Source organism: Humulus lupulus, chromosome 9 (genome assembly GCF_963169125.1).
Source record: "Humulus lupulus chromosome 9, drHumLupu1.1, whole genome shotgun sequence".
In the NCBI taxonomy this organism is placed as follows: Eukaryota; Viridiplantae; Streptophyta; class Magnoliopsida; order Rosales; family Cannabaceae; genus Humulus; species Humulus lupulus.
The window spans coordinates 45,235,766-45,254,761 of record NC_084801.1 but is presented as its reverse complement, the minus strand read 5'-3'; the positions used below and the strand labels follow the sequence as shown (position 1 = coordinate 45,254,761).

The window sequence follows — 18,996 nt, the reverse complement described above, 5'->3', positions numbered from 1 at the left end:
ATATTAGTGATTTTTTTTTCTCTTTCCTTTATGCATTTTTCTTTTCTTTTCCAATTATAGCTCATTGTCATTAGTTTACATATAACTTGTAGTGTTTATTTTGATTTTGATTTTACACCTCTTTTTTTTTTCTTTTTTTTTTTAGGAAAAAAAATTCGTTAGGATTAATTAGTGTTGCATATAGGACTAATTTGTTTTTTTTTTCTTCTTACAGTATTAGTTTCATTATATAAAAAAAAAAAAAATTAGTCATTAATTTTCTTTATATGTTATTTTTATTTTTAGTATTAAATTTTGTTTAATTGATTGCTTCCAAATTATCATTCATTGTTAATATAATAACTATTTGTCATTTAATTATTTTGTTTCTAATTTTACTTTTTAGCTTTAAATTTTTAGATTTTAAATTTTTAGATAATAACTTAGGTCTCATAATTTGTGTAACATTAGGTTTTAGATTAGCTTTAATTTAGGTTCTTCCTCTTTAACTCTTGTTTTAAAAAAAAATCATAAAATTTAGCATAAAACTTTTAGTATTGGGAACAATAGTGTAATGCCACAAGTGGTAAAAACTGAGAGTATTCTGTCTAGAAAGATTGGCTTTTAAGGTTTGTGATAGAGTACCCTCTACACTTTTCCTGGGAACCTTGGTTCTGTCTAGGAAAGTGTGGGACGAAGCGGTACCTTGGCAACCTTCCCAATTGGCCTGGGAATATTTCTTGTGTATGCCCTTGTATTATCACATTTTTGAACTTGTTACTATTTTTAAAAAAACCAAGCTTGTTCTTTCAAAATAAGTAAATTATTTTACTTATTAGTCATTTGGTTGAAAAGGTTTGAATTGTGATTTTTCATACTCATCTAGTAACCTCGGGGAGTTCTGGTGAGGCATGTGAGATCATTTCAAATTGTCCAAATTTACCAAGGAACAAGTTTAACAAAAAAAAAAAAGACCCCTAGTGACAATTCTTCTGATACATCCAACATTTCCTCTCCCACCTCAACAATTGCTCATAATCCTTTCGCAATGGCTCATCATGAGGAAATTCAGCAGAGAAGTTTGAATGACTATCTCCATCCTACTCGTACTCCTACCCTTTCTTGTATCATCTTTCCACCTAATATGCCCAACTTTGAATTTAAACCTGGCATGATTCAACTCTTGCCAAATTTCCATGGTTTAGAAAATGAAAATCCTTATGTGCATATTAGGGAATTTGAGGAGGTGGTAGCCACTTTCTATAACCAAGCTAATATCGCAGATACTGTGCGATTGAAGTTTTTTCCCTTCTCTTTGAAGGATAAGGCTAAAAGCTGGTTATACTCTCTGAGACCAAGGTCTATTGGAACATGGGATGAAATGACATCGTCATTATTCTTCCACAAATACTTCCCTAACCACAAGACCAATGGCTTAAAAAGACAGATTTCTACTTTTTCCCAAAAAGACAATGAAACTTTCTATCAATTCTGGGAAAGGTTTAAGGAACTGTTAACTCTTTGTCCCCACCATGGCTATGAAAAATGGCGCCTAGTCAGCTATTTCTATGAAGGCCTCACTATTCGTGAACGTCAGTTTGTAGAAATGATGTGCAATGGTGAATTTCTTCAAAAAGATCCTGAAGAAGCCTTGGAATATCTCAATGGGCTTGCAGAAAAATCTCATACCTGGACTGGTCCAAGTGCTACTGAAAGCACTAACCGAAATCGACCAGCAGGAATTTACCAATTGAGGGAGGAGGACAGCCTCAAAGCCCAAGTTGAGTCCTTAACAAAGCAACTTGAGGCATTTAAGACAAAAGGTGGGCAAGGACTTCATATGATTGCCCGAATAGAAACACATGAGCCATGTTTTGTGTGTGGAGGAACGGATCATTTAGCTAAGGACTGCTTAGCTTTTAGTGAAATAAGGGGGGTTTATGAAGAGCAATGTAATGCCTTAGGGGCCTATAATAAGTCATTCTCTCATACGTACAACCCTGGTTGGAGAAACCACCCAAATTTCAGCTGGAGAGATCCTAACCAAGCACAATCTTCTGGAGGGCAATGGAGAAATGAGCACCAGTCTCAACCATCAAAAGCTCATCCTACTCCTCAATACAATACTCCTCCTCAAAGGAGTTCTCTTGAGAACACCCTTCATTCATTCATGGAGGAGCAAGCCAAAATAAATCGTCAAATGATGGAAGAAATCAAGGACATGAAAAGTCAATTTTCAAAACTGACTGGATCCTTGGTTAATTCTGAAAGAGGCAAACTTCCTTCTCAGCCTCAATTTAATACACAAGGGCAACATATGACTCAAACCTCCAACTCTAACGATCAAAACGTTAAGGAGGCTAATGCCATCACCACTAGAAGTGGTAAAGCTTTGGAAGATCCACCAAATTCAAATACTACTTCATAATTTCCAAATGTTGTCTCTGAAAGTGTGCCATCCAATGCTTTTGCAAAAGTTCCATTTCCCCAGGCTCTAAGACCTGCTGGGAAAATTCCTGAAAATAGAGGAGAAATCCTTGAGCACTTGACACAAGTGAAGATAAACCTTCCTTTGCTTCACATCATCAAACAAGTGCCAGCCTATGCTAAAATCATCAAGGATCTTTGCACTGTAAAAAGGAAGCATCATGTCAAGAAGACTGTTTTCTTGACTGAGCAACTTAGTGCGGTAATTGAACAAAAGACACCGCCAAAATACAAAGATCCTGGTTGTCCCACCATTTCCTGTCAAATTGGGACTCATGAATTCAGCCAAGCCTTGCTAGACTTAGGAGCGAGTGTCAATCTCATGCCTTATTATGTCTACTCGCAACATGGTCTTGGTGAAATCAAGCCTACTTCTGTAGTCTTACAACTGGCTAATCGTTCTATTAAGAAGCCTCGGGGTATTGTTGAGGATGTTCTTGTTCAAGTTGACAAATTCTATTACCCCGTTGACTTTCTCATTCTGGATACTCAATCTGTGGTTAACATGGAGTCAAAAATCCCTATCATACTTGGAAGACCTTTCCTTGCTACAGCTAATGCCCTTATTAACTGTAGGAATGGTCTCATGAAAATATCTTTTGGGAATATGACTCTCGAGGTCAATATTTTTCATGTTGCAAAGCAACCACATGATGATGATGAGTGTTATCAGACATTTCTGATTGACATGCTCATTCCTGAGGAGATTCAATTGCAAAGCAATTATGATGATCTTGATGAACTCCTCTCTTTTCTAAAAGTTCTAGTTTTGATGAGTCGATTAATGAAATTTCTTGTTACAAAGACTCACAAAACGGAAGAAAAAAGTTTTGGCAACCTCGCTTTGAAGAGCTACCTAGTGAAAGGGAAAAGCGAAAACCTTCTGCTGAAGAGGTTCCTATTGTTAAGTTAGCCCAACTACCTGAGGGTTTAAAACATGTCTTCTTGGGAGATGGTGATACCTTTCCTGTTATCATTTCGTCCAAACTCGATCCTTCACAAGAAATTAAGCTAATTAAGCTACTGCAAAAGCTTAAATCTGCATCAGGTTGGACGATCGCTGATATTAAAAGCATTAGCCCTTTAATTTGCTCCCATCGAATCAATCTGGAGGATGGGGCAATCCCTCGAAGAGATCCTCAAAGAAGACTGAACCCCACAATGAAAGAAGTTGTGAAAAATGAAGTGCTGAAACTTCTGGATGCTGACATCATTTATCCAGTGGCTGATAGCAAATGGGTTAGTCCAACTCAGGTAGTGCCTAAAAAGTCGGGTGTAACTGTTGTTGAAAATGAGAAAGGGGCCCTTGTCCCCACAAGAACTGTGACGGGTTGGCGCATGTGCATTGACTATCGAAAGTTGAATTCTGCCACCCGCAAAGATCATTTCCCACTACCATTCATCGATCAAATCCTTGAACGTGTGGCTGGTCATCCTTTTTATTGCTTTCTTGATGGCTATTTAGGCTATTATCAAATTGAGATTGCAATGGAGGATCAAGATAAGACCACTTTGACATGTCCTTTTGGTACTTATGCTTTTCGACGTATGCCATTTGGACTGTGTAATGCACCAGCCACCTTCCAAAGGTGCATGATGAGTATTTTCAGTGACATGGTTGAAAAATGTATGGAAGTATTCATGGATGATTTAACAATCTTTGGAAACTCTTTTGATGCATGCCTTCTTAATTTAGAAGTTGTTTTGACACGATGTATTGAGAAAGATCTTGTGCTCAATTGGGAAAAATGTCATTTCATGGTATCTTCAGGCATAGTCTTGGGACACATTGTCTCTGATAGAGGAATTGAGGTTGATCAATCTAAGATTGATCTCATTTCTAATTTGCCCACTCCAAAAACTGTCAAAGATGTCAGATCTTTTCTTGGGCATGCTGGTTTTTATAGGAGGTTCATTCAAAACTTTTCAGCGATTTCTCGTCCGCTATGTAACCTCTTAGCCAAAGATGCTACTTTTGAGTGGACGCCTCAGTGTGAGGATGCCTTTCGAACACTTGTTGCAAAATTGACCTCTGCCCTTATTATGCAGCCACCTGATTGGGATTTACCTTTTGAAATCATGTGTGACGCAAGCAATTTTGCTGTAGGAGCTGTTTTGGGACAACGAAGGGAGGGGAAACCTTTTGTTGTCTACTATGCAAGTCGAACTCTTAATAGTGCTCAAATGAACTATTCCACTACTGAAAAAGAGTTGCTTGCCGTTGTCTTTGCTCTTGACAAATTCCGAGCATACTTGATTGGCTCACCTATTACAATCTTTACAGATCATTCTGCCCTTAAATATCTCCTTTCCAAAAAGGATTCTAAGGCACGCTTAATACAGTGGATCCTTTTATTGCAAGAATTTGACATCACAATCAAAGACAAGAAAGGTGTTGAAAATGTCGTGGCAGATCACTTATCCCGACTTGAATTCAGTGATTCCGCTAATGGTCCACCTATTCGTGATGATTTCCCCGATGAACAACTGCTTGTTGTTACTAAGTTACCATGGTATGCACATATTGTTAACTACTTAGTAACAGGTGAACTTCCTTCTGAGTGGAGTTCACAAGACAAACGCAAGTTTCTGGTCGAGGTGCACAATTTCTATTGGGATGATCCATACTTGTTCAAGTATTGCCCCGACCAGATCATGCAGAGATGCATCCCTGATGATGAGGTGTCTAGTGTTCTGAACTTTTTTCATAATGATGCTTGTGGTGGTCACTTCTCTGTGAAGAAAACTGCTGCAAAAATCTTACAGTGTGGTCTTTATTGGCCCACTTTGTTCAAAGACACCAATGAATTCTGTCGTTCATGTGTGAGGTGCCAGAAGTTAGGTTCTTTGTCCCGTCGTCATATGATGCCTTTGAACCCAATTCTTGTGATTGAGATATTTGATTGTTGGGGGATAGATTTCATGGGACCATTTCCATCTTCTTCTGGTTACATTTACATTCTCCTTGTTGTGGATTATGTTTCCAAATGGGTCGAGGCTGTACCCTGTCGAACCAACGATAATGCAACAGTTACCAAGTTCTTGAAAGAGAATATTTTGTCAAGGTTCAGTACGCCTCGTGCCATCATTAGTGATCAAGGCACTCATTTTTGCAATAAGTCTTTTGAGGCTCTCATGTGCAAATATGGTGTACTTCATAAGGTTTCTAATTCCTATCATCCGCAAACCAATGGGCAAGCAGAGTTAGCCAATAGGGAGATAAAAAAAATTCTGGAAAAAACGGTAAATCCCGACCGAAAAGATTGGTCTTCTCGTCTTCTTGACGCACTCTGGGCATACCGTACTGCTTTCAAATCCCCTCTTGGGATGTCTCCCTATCGGCTTGTTTATGGGAAAGCCTGTCATTTGCCTGTTGAACTTGAGCATAAGGCATATTGGGCTGTAAAAGCCTTTAATTCTGATCTATGTGCTGCAAGCATTAATCGCAAACTCCAGTTGTCTGAAATTGAGGAGTTGAGAAATGAGGCATATGATCATTCCAGGATCTACAAGGCAAAAATGAAAGCTGCTCATGATAAATAGATCCTGCGAAAGCATTTTGAGGTGAATCAAAAGGTGCATCTTTATGATTCTCGGTTGCATTTCCACCCAGGTAAGTTGAGATCGCGGTGGACTGGCCCATTTGTGTTGAAACAAGTTTTTCCCAACGGTTCTGTTGAAGTTGAGGACCCAACTGATGGGAGAATTTTCAGAGTCAATGGCCAAAGATTGAAGCATTACATCGAGAGTGTGAGTCATGTTGAAGAGGTCCTTCTTGAGGACCCTGTTTATACACTCTGAGTTGTTTATTTCTTTTACATGTTTTATTTTATTTTATTTTTCTACTTTTCTTTTAGGTTTGTGTGTTTTCGTTTTTTGTTTGTTTTTGGTTTGTTTTGTTGCTATCAGGTTGTTTCAATTATCGCCCCGTGGATATTGTCATCTTCCAGGTGTTCTCCTTCCCTATCTTTTTCATTGCATATTTGTTTTGACATTGAGGACACTGTCTGATTTTCGGTTGGGGGTGGTGAGCTCTGGTGAGCTTTCATTTGGAGAATTACATTGTTGTGTTGAATTTTTAAGTCAAATTTTCTCAAAATTTTCTAAGCATGATTGAAATATTTTGTTTGAGTTGGTTTTTGCTATGTTTAGCTATTAAGGAGTGATTTCTAGAGTTCTTTAATGCACTTTCCAAACATGTGGTAAGATGGTTGTTAACACAAATAGTTGAGAAAATTTTCAAGTTTAAAGTTTTCCATTTTTTTGGTGAGTTGTGAGAGTTGAGAAAACGACTTTTTGAACTTTTATTGATCATTTGAGTTGGTCAAATCAGATTTCTGGAATTTAAAACATGACATGTACTGGAGGGATAATTTCATGTTTAAAAGAGCCTTTGTTGTAATGTTATTTTCATGTTTCTTTTTGTTCATGTATTTAGGTGTTGCCTCTTGTCAAAAAATTCAAAAAAAAAATCAAAAGAAAAAAAAATAATAATAGAACAAGAGCAACATTTCGTTATTGTGTTTTCTTTTTATTTTATTGTCAAAAAAAAAAAAATTGTCCATATAAAAAAAAAATGAATGAAAGAAACATCACTTCATATGTTTCTTAAAAAAAAAAGTGTTCTTTCCTATATTTATAATTTTCTTTTAGTTGGCTCTTTATTCTTCGAGTTTCTTGTGTAAATCCCAAAAGTTGTTTGTCATTTGAATTCTAATTATTTGATTTGTCTATCTTGTGATCAATATTTGTTCAAATTGTTTGTCCTAAAAAGTTGTCTTCTCTCATTTGAGCGTTAATTGTTACAATTCCAACTCCAAGAGTGTCATCTCTCCCATAAAAAAAAATACTTTCAATGCCTGTGAGGAATTTGGAGAGTCCTTTATGCTTTTGAGATTTTTCGATACTATTTGTGTTATGGTTTGTGGTAAGAAATGGATATGGTTTGGTGCACACACACACAACTCTGGAATTACAACTGAATAGTCTACATAACAATTTCTGATTTCTTGATGATATTTTAAAAATGCTTGGCTAGTTTTGATTGGTTTGACTTGATTACTCATCTTGATAATTTTTTTTCTCTGCTTGAATTGCTAGGGACTAGCAATAAGCTGGTTGGGGGTTGTGATTGGTGGTGAATAATGCATATTTATTGATCTCAAATGTTAAATTAAATTAAATTTTAATTAATATTTTCATGAAATTAATGAAAAATATTTTTACAACTGAAAATATTTAGTTTGAATTTAATTTGGTTTATTTTGCAGGAATTATGTTCATTTTGATACAAATAAAAAGAAAGATTCAATTGTGAAAGAAAGAAATGAAAAAAAAATTGGCATTCTTGCAAGGGAAGAACCCAATTTAAGAAGAAATAACATCAGGCCCAGCCCAAGTCTCTACCATGCAAATCATATCGTGACTGAAGCTATTCAATATATATGAAATTCCAAGCGGCTCATCAACTCTTATTCCTACGCATGACTTGGTCTCTTCCCTTGTGATCGGCATGTGACAAGGTTGACCATCATTGTGCTTTGATTTGGAAAAGCAATATTCTTCCATCTAACTTTCTAAATCAAATCCCATTTTTTTAGATTTTAGAATCAAATCCCATTGTTTTAGTTATTAGATTAAAAACTGTAGTTAATTGTATTGACTTTCACACATTTTTCGCTTCAGATTTATTTTCACTTTATTGTGTTATGTTACAATTGGGTCTCTATCCACTATTTAAAGGAGACCTTTGTACATATTAGTGTGTGTAATTTTTCATTGGCAAAAACTATAGTAAATTTTAGTCTTATTTTGTCTATCTCTTCTCATATTTTCTCTTTAGATTATTGTGAGAATGACTAGCATTTTTGGCTAGTTTCCTAGATAAGGTAAAGGATGATCCTATATGCAAGGTAAAATTTATTTTTGTTTTGATTCACCAAATGCTTAAAGTTTATACATTTGAGTAATATATTTTTCTTCTATTTTTCTCTATCTCTATATCAATATATTTATCTATTTAGTATTATATAGAAATAGTCATGCTTTTTCTATGTGAATATGATTAGTACAAATATATTGATATTATAATTTTATGATTAGTCATTTATTGCATTATTGCCAATAAGGTATATTGTCATTCTTAGCTTTTTCATAAGATTATTTTCTATGTTCCTAACGTGAGAATTGTTATTACTCGAATACATTTTATTATATATGTTCTTCATGTTTTATCTTCCAATTAAATTGTTGGGAAGTGAACGATTTAATTGTGTTATATGTGTGAATAAAAATCCAAATAAATGAGCCAAACATATAGGTGATTCTTGAAACCTTATCACTTTTGTTATTGAATTTTTCAACCAATTTTATTTTCAACATTTTCTCAAAATCCACCAACGATTTCTTTACTGTTTGTGCTTTAGTTCTACTAATCACCTTTTGATTAAGATATCTCTCTATGGACACGACCACCCATACTACACTACAACAACCGCTTTGTGAAGACAAGTTTGGGCGTAATCAGGCGGTCAAGCATGTATCTCACTTTCGGATTGGCTTAACCTTATCGGCCAGCGTTCAGCACGCTATTACCACTCTCGGATTTTAAGTTGAGTCTTTAAACTCTCAACTCATAAGTTGAGTCCTTTATCCGTCAGCTAATAGGTTGAGTCTTTCCAACCTTTGACTGATAAGTCATGTCTCTAACCTTCGAGTGATAAGTTGAGTCTTAACCTTCGACTGTTAAGTCGAGTCTTATCCTTCGACTGATAAGTCAAGTCTTAACCTTCGACTAATAAGTCGAGTCCCTTAAAACTGACTATTCCCTTGACTATTAATCCAAGCCCTTCACCAAATAACACAGAAAAGCGTTAAGCTTATAAGCTGAGCTTCCCCCAATCAGATATACAGACCAAAAATTATTACATCACATAGGCACTCACGACGCATTCAATACGTCTAATAAAACATTCTCAATATAACGTTAATGTTGTACTATAATCAGGTCAAGCCATAAATGCAGACTGGGTGAAGTTTTCGTACCTTAGGTCCGAGTGCGAAATGTACTAAAAATGACCCTCGAGCACGATCCTAATTTCGAGACCTAGCAATAACCTAGTCAATACCAATAGAAAATCTCGTGAAAATGAGCAAATAAGGGCTTCCATACCGAGTCCTGGCCTCTGGGACGTCGAATTCTACTAAACCAAGTAGTAGGATCGATCTTGAGCCCTTAGGTTTGACTTCTTGTACTTAAAAACCCTCCTAGGGCTCAAAAACCTTTAAGAGTTGCGGCCCGCCCCAAGTCAGAGAGTCAATGTTCTCCTGCTTCAACCCACACCGCAGCGCTCCCTAGCAGGCGCCACAGCTCAAATTTCCCGAAGGCACCAGCTTCTACCAACATTCAAGATAGTCACGGCGCCCCAAGAACAGAGCCATGACTCGACATGAAAACCCCATTTTTTTCTTTATTTTCTTCAAGCCAAATCCTTCCAAAAGCCTATCCCAACATAGCTAAAACTCAAAAATAAACCCCCCAAATCAACTCAGTAGCTCAAACCCAATAAACCCAAGCAAAAGCTTGGCAAAAACCCCTTCAAATCCCAAAATCAGAGTTGAGATTTCCAAACTCCAAAAACTCAACTGAAAACAAAAAAACACAGAGATTTAGGGCTAGAAATCATTACATCTGCTTCCCCAATCGATAGTAAGCCTTTCCCCAAGAAATCCCAAGCCTAAGCTGGCCTCGATTCTCCTAAAACCACATGAATTCTCAAGAAATTTGAGAAAGAAAGTATGTTGCCGAGAGAGAGAAAAGGGAGAACGTGTTTCTCTGTTTATTTGTGTTTTTCTTAGGTATACTTAGACTCTAAGTAACGCTAAGTAAATCCCGAGGCTCGAGGTACCAAAAATGGTCAAAACTCCCAGAATTCCCTCCTATTCTTTCTAACTCCAAATATATCCTCAAATATTCATCCCCATCACCCGATATCCCGGTAATGTGCTAAATACTCAAAATACCCCTTGACTCACCCTGAGTTGGGTATAGGATCCCGTTGTGACCTCCCCGCTAACATGCTCCCTAGGATCGTCTAGGCCAAGTAACCCAAATATATCCACATAATAATGTGGTCTCACACATATATCACATGTATGCTAAATATACTCATAACGGGCCAGATTACGAAAATTGCCCTTCTAGTAAGAAACGAGCCCACATGCATATTTAATACACCTAAATATGCATATCTAGTCATATTATCATACAACTCACATAATTACATGCATACATATCACATACACATATAATTCTCACAAATTTCCATCTTGGCCCTAAGCCTTATTAGGTAATTTGGGGCGTTACAATATTATAGATTGGCAAGTCAATGTAAATCATGTGCACTGACTAATCTTAGGACTAACTTATTTTTGAACATATAATCATATTTATAGTCCACTGTGATTACATCACTATAAATATGATTAGCTATATTCTCGGGATTTAATAGAAGTTTATATGAAACAAATAATCATGAAAATAAAACATGTGAGCAAAGTGATTGACCAAGTCAAAAATGATTTCTATTCTTTTATTGCTAATAAAATTAGATTACAAAGAAATTAGATTTTAATTAGGGAATAAAACTCCAACAAACTCCCACTTGCACTAATTGAAACCAATGCCTTAAATCTACTAATCTCATTTCCTTGATATGCTTATGAAATGTCATTTCTGGCAGTGTCTTTGTAAACGGATCTGCAAGAATGTCTTCAGATGCAATCTTCATAACCTTCACATCTTCACTGGACACATATTCTCGACTTATGTGATACTTCCTATCTATATGCTTAATCCTCTTGTGACTTCGAGCTCCTTTCGAGTTGGACATCGCTTATGTTTTGTCACAAAACAACACAAGCGGTTTATCAATATCTAGAATAACACCAAGGTCTAAATAGAATTTCTTTAACCATACTATTTCCTTAGCTTCTTCAGTAGTAGCTATGTACTTAGCCTCCATGGTGGAATCTGAGGTCGCTGACTGTTTTACGCTTTTCCATATCACAGCTCCACCCCCACGAGAAAACACCATTCCAGAAGTAGACTTCTTTCCATTGACATGAGTCTGGAAATCTGGATCAGTGTAGCCTATAGGGTTCAGAACACTACCATTGTAGACTAACATATAATCCCTAGTCCGTCTTAAATATTTGAAGATATGCTTAACTGTTATCCAATGTTCAAGTCCTGGGTTTGATTGATACCTACTCACTACTCTCATTGTGTAATGCCCTACTTCCTTAGAGCCGTTACTATGTGAGTTTAAAATGTGCTTTCAACTCGTTAATCGAGGTTTAGGTCAAAAGTGTAATTAAATCATAAACAGAGTAATAAATTTCAAAAATAATTTCAATTACTGAAAAACATAATGTGTTTGACACTTGGGATCCCAAAATACTGTTTAGAAATATTTATAACATATAAGTAAAAACCAAGTCAACTAGACGACAAAATCTAGGTTTTAATACAATCATCTCTCAAAACCACTGGTTGTGGTAGCCCGGCAGGCTGATCTATCACTCTAGCAGACACAAACGAATGAGTAGCTTCTGAATCAAACAATACAATATAAGAAGATCCAGCACTAGAAATCAGACCTGTCACAACTGATGGGCTAGCCTTCGCCTCAGTCTGAGTCAAAGTAAATACCCAGGCAGGAGCAAGACTGTCACTCTGCTTCAGTTCCTCTTTCTTGACTTGAGGGCAATCCCTCTTCAGATGACTGGCACTCCCACAGACAAAGCAGGCCCTAATCCTGCACTCACCCTGGTGTCATCGCCTGCACTGCGGACACACTGGAAAACTCCTCCAGTTGTCACTTCCACCCTGACGACTAGTAGAAGCACCCCATGTCCTCCTATCTGAACTGGGAGGAACAAAGGAATCTGGGGCCTTCCTCTTCTGCTCACTAGAGCCACCACCTCGACTGGTTCCAATAACAGGAGGCACTATCCTCCTGACATCGCGCCTAACAACGCTTTCCTTCCAGATCTGATCCTCAGCCCCCTCAGCTGTAAGGGCCTTGTCTACAACCTGAGCATAAGTAGTAGTCTCTGGATCCAAGGTAATCTTCACATCATAAGCAATCATAACATTCAAACCCCGTATGAACCTATCCCTTCTTGCTGCATCAGTCGGTACTAAATCTGGCGCAAACTTCGCCAATCTGTCAAATCTCAAAGCATACTCAATCACGGTCAATCGGTTCAGAGTTAGGTTGATGAACTCGTCAACCTTCGTAGCTCGAACTGCCACACTGTAATACTTCTCATTGAATAAGTTTCTGAACTCTTCCCAAGTCATAACTGTTACGTTCCTTCTCTGAACTACCATGTATCACCAGATGCGGGCATCCTCTCTGAACATGTAGCTAGCACAAGCTATGTAACTCCCTACTACCTTAGAGCCGTTACTAAGTGAGTTTAAAACAGAAATTGTGCATTTAATTGACTCAAAGTGGTTTCTAAAACCAAAAGTGTGATTAAACTAGAGTTTAAGGCTGTATTCTTTTAAAATGGTCAACTTCATTGAAAATGTTAAATATAAAACATCTGGGATCCCAAAATAAGGTTTACAAAATATTTACAACTCAAAAATAGATCTACACTTGATCAGTTATCAAAAGAATGGTTAAATACAGCCATATACAAAATGCCCCCAACCAAAGCAGTCGGGCAGGCCGAACATGTACGCGCCGCCCCCACGCTCTCCATACTCATGGCCGGTTGACTGACTCCTTGCTTTTACCTGCCACACGGAGCACCCGTGAGCCGAAGCCCAGCAAGAAAACCCAAATAACACATAACATATGCAAAACAAATAGCTGGCAATAATTCACTGACACATAGGAAAACCATCATAATAAACAAGTACGGCCATGCCGCTCCCAAGGCCTTACCAAAGCCTGGAGTTTAGGTTCTCACCGCGAGGATAACTCATGTATCCCTTGGGTCCCACCCTGAATATAAGCATCCCATGTGCTGTGTGTTACTTTCGGCCCACGGCCGCCCCGGCCTACGCCGTACTCTGCCTCTGCCGCTCATTTCATCATAATCACACATATAGTACATTCAAAATAAACATTCACACACATCACGGTTCATTTAAGGTTAAGCATTTGCACGTAATACAATCCGGGGCCACGCCCTTCAATCACACAGTGGGGCCAAGCCCTAAACTCGGGTGTTACAGTTTTCTTACCTGTATTCCGTGCTTTCCGATGCACCACGATCACGAGCACGGTCCACAAGCACGAGCCCCTCCGAAATCCTAGTCACAACACACATAAAACACTTTCAATACTAATCAAGCCTAGAACCACTTCCCGGGACCAATCCCGCACTCCCGGGACCTCTAAATCCACAAAACAAAGTATCGGAACCATCCCCCGTGTCCCCGGGCAAAACCCCTAAAAATTCAACATTTGGGCTGCCAAAATGGCCTAGGGCCGCAGCGCCCAGAGCCCAAGCCCCCATCCTGAAGCCTCCTCGCGCCGCGGCGCCCAAGAACAGGGCCGCGGCGCTCCATCGCGAACCCAGAAAATCTGGGTTTTTCCCGCATTTTTCCCGAGCTTTAACCTCTCCAAATCACCCCAAACCAATACCTAAACCCCAAAACTCAAATCCAAACCTCATATGAACAATCTAACATCCTATAAACACTAGAATCAACTCAAAACATCAACACACCCAAGATTCACTCCTATGATTTCAAATTTCAGCAACTAACCCCAAAACCCAACAATGTTTAGCTTAGGCATTTTAATTCCTTAAATCAAAACAAAATCCATACTTAGATATGTATAAAACCTTTACCTCAAATGAAGAATCCACACAAGTCCTTGATCCCCTCCTAGACTCCCACTTCTCCTTCTCTTCTTCTTCTTCTTCTTGCTTGCCCTAGCCTTTCTCTTCTCTTCTTTTCCTTCTCTTCAAATTTTATCAAGACACTAAATGCCCAATACTCCAAACCGTGCCCCCTATATCCCAGCTGCCTTTTGTCTATTACCCTTGCCAAAAGACCAATTTACCCCTCCTTACTAATCCTTCTAAGCTAAACCTTCAAGGGTACTTAAGTCTTAACACTTTCATTTCAATTCTACCACTTCCTATCTTAAAACTTGTTACTCACAGCAGTTACAAGTGGTTACCAAAACACCAATAACTAATCACTCTTTCTAAACTCAACTTATAAGATTCCCGAAGTACCCCTGGGCTCCTCCCGAGCCGGGTACAACATCCCGTTGTGACTTTTAGACTAACTGGCTCTCTAGGACCGTCTCGATGCGTGCATCCTGTTAAAACATCACATTCACATGGCACAATTCACATAATACAATTATCACAGTTATGTCCTAACATGGCCCAGTTACAATCATGCTCATTTTAAGACAATCAGTTCTACATGCATACTGATTCACATAGTCATGCATCTCAAATAATCAAATAGTCATATAACGTGCAATAAATCATAATGATGCATTAAACTTAATAAAGTCACACACAAAATCCCATCATGCCCTCCAGGCACACTACTCCAGGCCCTTAAGCCTTAACACTGAATTTGGGTCGTTACAAGCTACCCTCTCATTTCCCTGAATCCTCATAAAATCCAGAATTGAGGAAATCATATTTATCCACTGCTCAGCCTGCAGTGGGTCTGATCCACCTTCAAAGGTGGGAGGATGTTATTTCCTGAATCTCTCATACAAAGGCTCCCGCTTGTTCTCCATAACAGATTGAACCGGTACTGGCGCCACAACCTGCTGAACTGGCAACCTAGTGACCTGGGGTGAGGCCTGCTACCTCAACTGTTGAAGATCTTCCTCTGCTCGTTGCAGTCTTGCTTCCATCTCAGCAAACATCTCTTGCCAATTCTGTGGGGCAGGTGGAGGGTCCTGACCCTAGTTGTCATCCTCGACCCTACTGCCGCGGAGTCTAGATGATTGTCGAGGCATCTCAACAAATATGCCTGCAACCAACGACGTTGTTCATCAGGCATGATAACAACATCCAAAACCATCTCCCAAACACATCAACCAACCACAGACAGTAATTCACATAACGTACAGATAGCATATAACACACAACGGGCCATGCCTTGGCATCATGCATATGTTAACTCATTCATCATGCTCTATATAAAATAAGCAGGCAAACAGGGCATTCAAGCACATATTCAAGCATATTAGTCAATCATAACAACCAACCCTGAGTCAAGCTTGTCACTGACAGCGAGCGTACATGTTCGGTCAATCTCCAAAACAATAAACCTTGGCTCGCTCTGATACCAAGTTGTAACGCCATACTTCCTTAGAGTCGTTACTATGTGAGTTTAAAATATGCTTTCAACTCGCTAATGGAGGTTTAGGTCAAAAGTGTAATTAAATCATAAACAGAGTAATGAACTTCGAAAATAATTTCAATTACTGAAAAATATATTGTGTTTGACACTTGGGATCCCAAAATATTGTTTAGAAATATTTATAACATATAAGAACAAACCAAGTCGACTAGACAACAAAATCTAGGTTTTAATACAATCATCACTCAAAACCACTGGCTGTGGCAGCCAGGTAGGCCAAACATGTACGCGCCGCTTCACGCTCTCCGTACTCATGGTTGGTCGACTTTCCCCTTGCCCTCACCTTCACCACAGAGCACCCGTGACCCGAAGCCCAGCAAGAAAACCCATACAAGCAGAAAACATATGCATAACAAACACTCAGCATATTAACAGGCCATCAATAGGCTAAACTCATACAGCCATGCCGTCCCAGGCGCTTTACCAAGCCCTGGGTTCGCGGTCAACACCGTGAGGATATCCTAGGTATCCTTTAGGGTTTCACCCTGGCAACTCGCACTCCACGTGCTCAATGCTGCTCCTGAACCCTTGCCGCACTCGGCCTTGCACCCCACGTGCCTAACGTCGTTCCCAGCCCCTTGCCGACCTCGGCCTGCGCCGTTCCTGGCTCTTGTCGAACATTCACACATTTGCATTCATAGCATAATAAAGCATATACTGAACATGAACAAAGTCAATCAAAGTGCTATGCCCTGCAATGCAATCATATAGGGCTCTGCCCTACATACAAGCTTTATGGGAACAGTGGTTTTCTTACCTGAGTCCCGAGCTTTCCAAGCATCGATATCCCTTAAACTGAGCCTCGCCGAAACCCTAGTCACAACACATTAACAATATTCATCCATTAAGTTCTAATCTATTAAATAGCTTTGAGTTACAATTCTAATCTCCGGGACCTTGAATCCTCTCAATCCAGGTGATAAAATCCATCTTGAGCCTTAGCAAATAGGTTCCCAAGTCAAAACCCTCAAGACACCCTGCACCTTGAACTAGGGTTGCAGCCCAACCCCACAAGCAATGCGGCTAACCTCAAAACAGAGGCTAACACCTCCGTGAAACACGCAGGGTCGCGGCGCACTTGGCCAAGCACCGCGGCGCGCCTCGAGCACCATTCCCCCCCCCCCAAGGCCTCGCTTGCACATGGGCCACGACCCTCACCTCCAAACCCATAAAAACACCATTTTACCCTGCATATCCTTCCAGCCAACACCTCCAAAATCACCTCCAACCTCATAATTAAACCCAGAATTCATATTTATGCAACCTAAACATACGAACAACCTCAAGATCCAATTCCCACACCCATCAAACAATCAAACCTGTCCTAGAATCCAAACCATGCATACTCTATGAAAACTAGCAGAAATTCCAAACTTAATCCTTATAATTTAAAGCTTACCCTTGCTGGATTGAATCTCTGAACCAGCTTCCTAAGCTCCAAGCTTCAAGCTCCCCTAAATCCAAACTGAACTCCTTAGCTTCAAGTTAACTCCCCTAAAAACTTCTCAGGCTTTGTTTTATTTAACTTAAGCTTTAAGGTTACCTCAAGGCTCGGGGTGCCAAAAACGTCCCAGAGGGAAAAATGGTAAATTTCCTCAATATTCCCTCCTAGACATTCTAACCTCAAATATATCTCCAAATATTTATTTCCATAACCTGATAACCCCATAACACATCTAATACCCAAAATACCCCTCGACTCGCCCTGAGTCAAATTCTCAACCCCGTTGTGACTTTCTAGCTAACTACTCCCTAGGACTGTCTCGGAACGTGCTACACAGATATATATCACAAACATATCACATTTATACCCTCAATGGGATAAAATCACAGACATACCCCTAATATCAAAACGGGGCCCACATGCATATCTAATTCAACTAAACATGCATCTCTATCACATATTCACATAAATTCACATATTATATCCATAATTCACCTATTGCCCTCCAGGCACGCTAATCAAGGCCCTAAGCCTTATTAGCAAATTTGGGTCGTTACACACTGCATAGCAGATATCTGGTCTAGTACACAACATAACATACATCAGATTTCCAATTGCAGATGCGTAAGGAAATTTTCTCGTTGCATCTTCCTTTGCTAGATTGTGGGGTGACTGATTCTTTGAAAGATGAATTCCATGGCGGGATGGTAGATGTCATTTCTTATAATTTTATATTGAGAAACGTTCAATCACCATATCAATGTAAGTTGCTGGAGATAGAGCTAAGAGCTTCTTCTTTCTATCCCTAATGATATGGATACCTAGAACATAACTCGGTACACCCAAATCCTTCATTTGGAATTGAGTGCTCAACTAATTCTTCACATCTGATAATTTCTTAACATTGTTTCTAATGAGTAAGATAAGATCTACATAAAGAAGCAAGAATACGACTATTTTATTTGCCCTTAGTTGATAAACACAAGGCTCATAAATATTTTGTTCAAAGCTATAGGTTTTGATTATCTCATCAAATTTAATGTTCCAGGAATGAGAAGCTTGCTTAAGTCCATAAATGGACCTATTCAACTTGCAAACTTTTCCTTCTCTTCCAGCTACTTTAAATCCTTCTAGTTGATCCGTATAAATGATTTTGTCAAGCTTCCCATTAAGAAAAGTTTTCTTGACGTTCATTTATCAGATCTCATAGTCGAGAGCAGCTGCTATGGATAGGAGGATGTGGATGGATTTGAGCATGACTACCAGAATAAAAGTTTCCTCATATTCCACGCCTTCTCTTTGGGTAAAACCCTTTGCCACTAATCGAGCTTTATAAGCTTTGATCTTTCCATCAATAGCTCATTTCTTACTTTAGATAAACTTGCACTTAATGGCCCTAAAGTCATTAGGTGCTTCCACAAGATCCCAGACGGAATTTGAGTACATGGACTCCATTTCCTGTTTCATGGCTTCGAGCCATAGTTCCTTTTCAGGGCTAGCCATTGCCTGTTTGAAAGACAATGGATCATCATCAATAGTGTCACCAACAACCATATTGGTTTCACTATCCAAACCATAGCGAACTGGGTTCCTAGAATCCTTCCTACTATGGCGAGACTCTGTGATTGTTTGCTCAAGAATAGTGGTACTTTCTTCATTT

At 38.9% G+C, this 18,996-nt stretch overlaps 1 protein-coding gene and 1 non-coding gene across 2 annotated transcripts; one reads left to right on the top strand and one right to left on the bottom strand.

Annotated features, from left to right (window-relative positions):
* The first annotated feature begins 1,027 nt into the window (after positions 1 to 1,027).
* Positions 1,028 to 2,407, top strand: LOC133799666 (uncharacterized). Its single transcript, XM_062237665.1, has one exon. The coding sequence runs from the start codon at positions 1,028 to 1,030 to the stop codon at positions 2,405 to 2,407; it is 1,380 nt and encodes a 459-aa protein (XP_062093649.1).
* Positions 1,411 to 1,518, bottom strand: LOC133802756 (small nucleolar RNA R71). The gene has a single exon (XR_009877503.1). It is a non-coding gene; the product is annotated as a small nucleolar RNA R71 (small nucleolar RNA).
* Positions 2,408 to 18,996: the final 16,589 nt, after the last annotated feature.

What these genes read in the sequence shown, in the direction of transcription:
- LOC133799666 (XM_062237665.1), top strand. Translation starts at nt 1,028, where the DNA reads ATGGCTCATCATGAGGAAATTCAGCAGAGAAGTTTGAATGACTATCTC.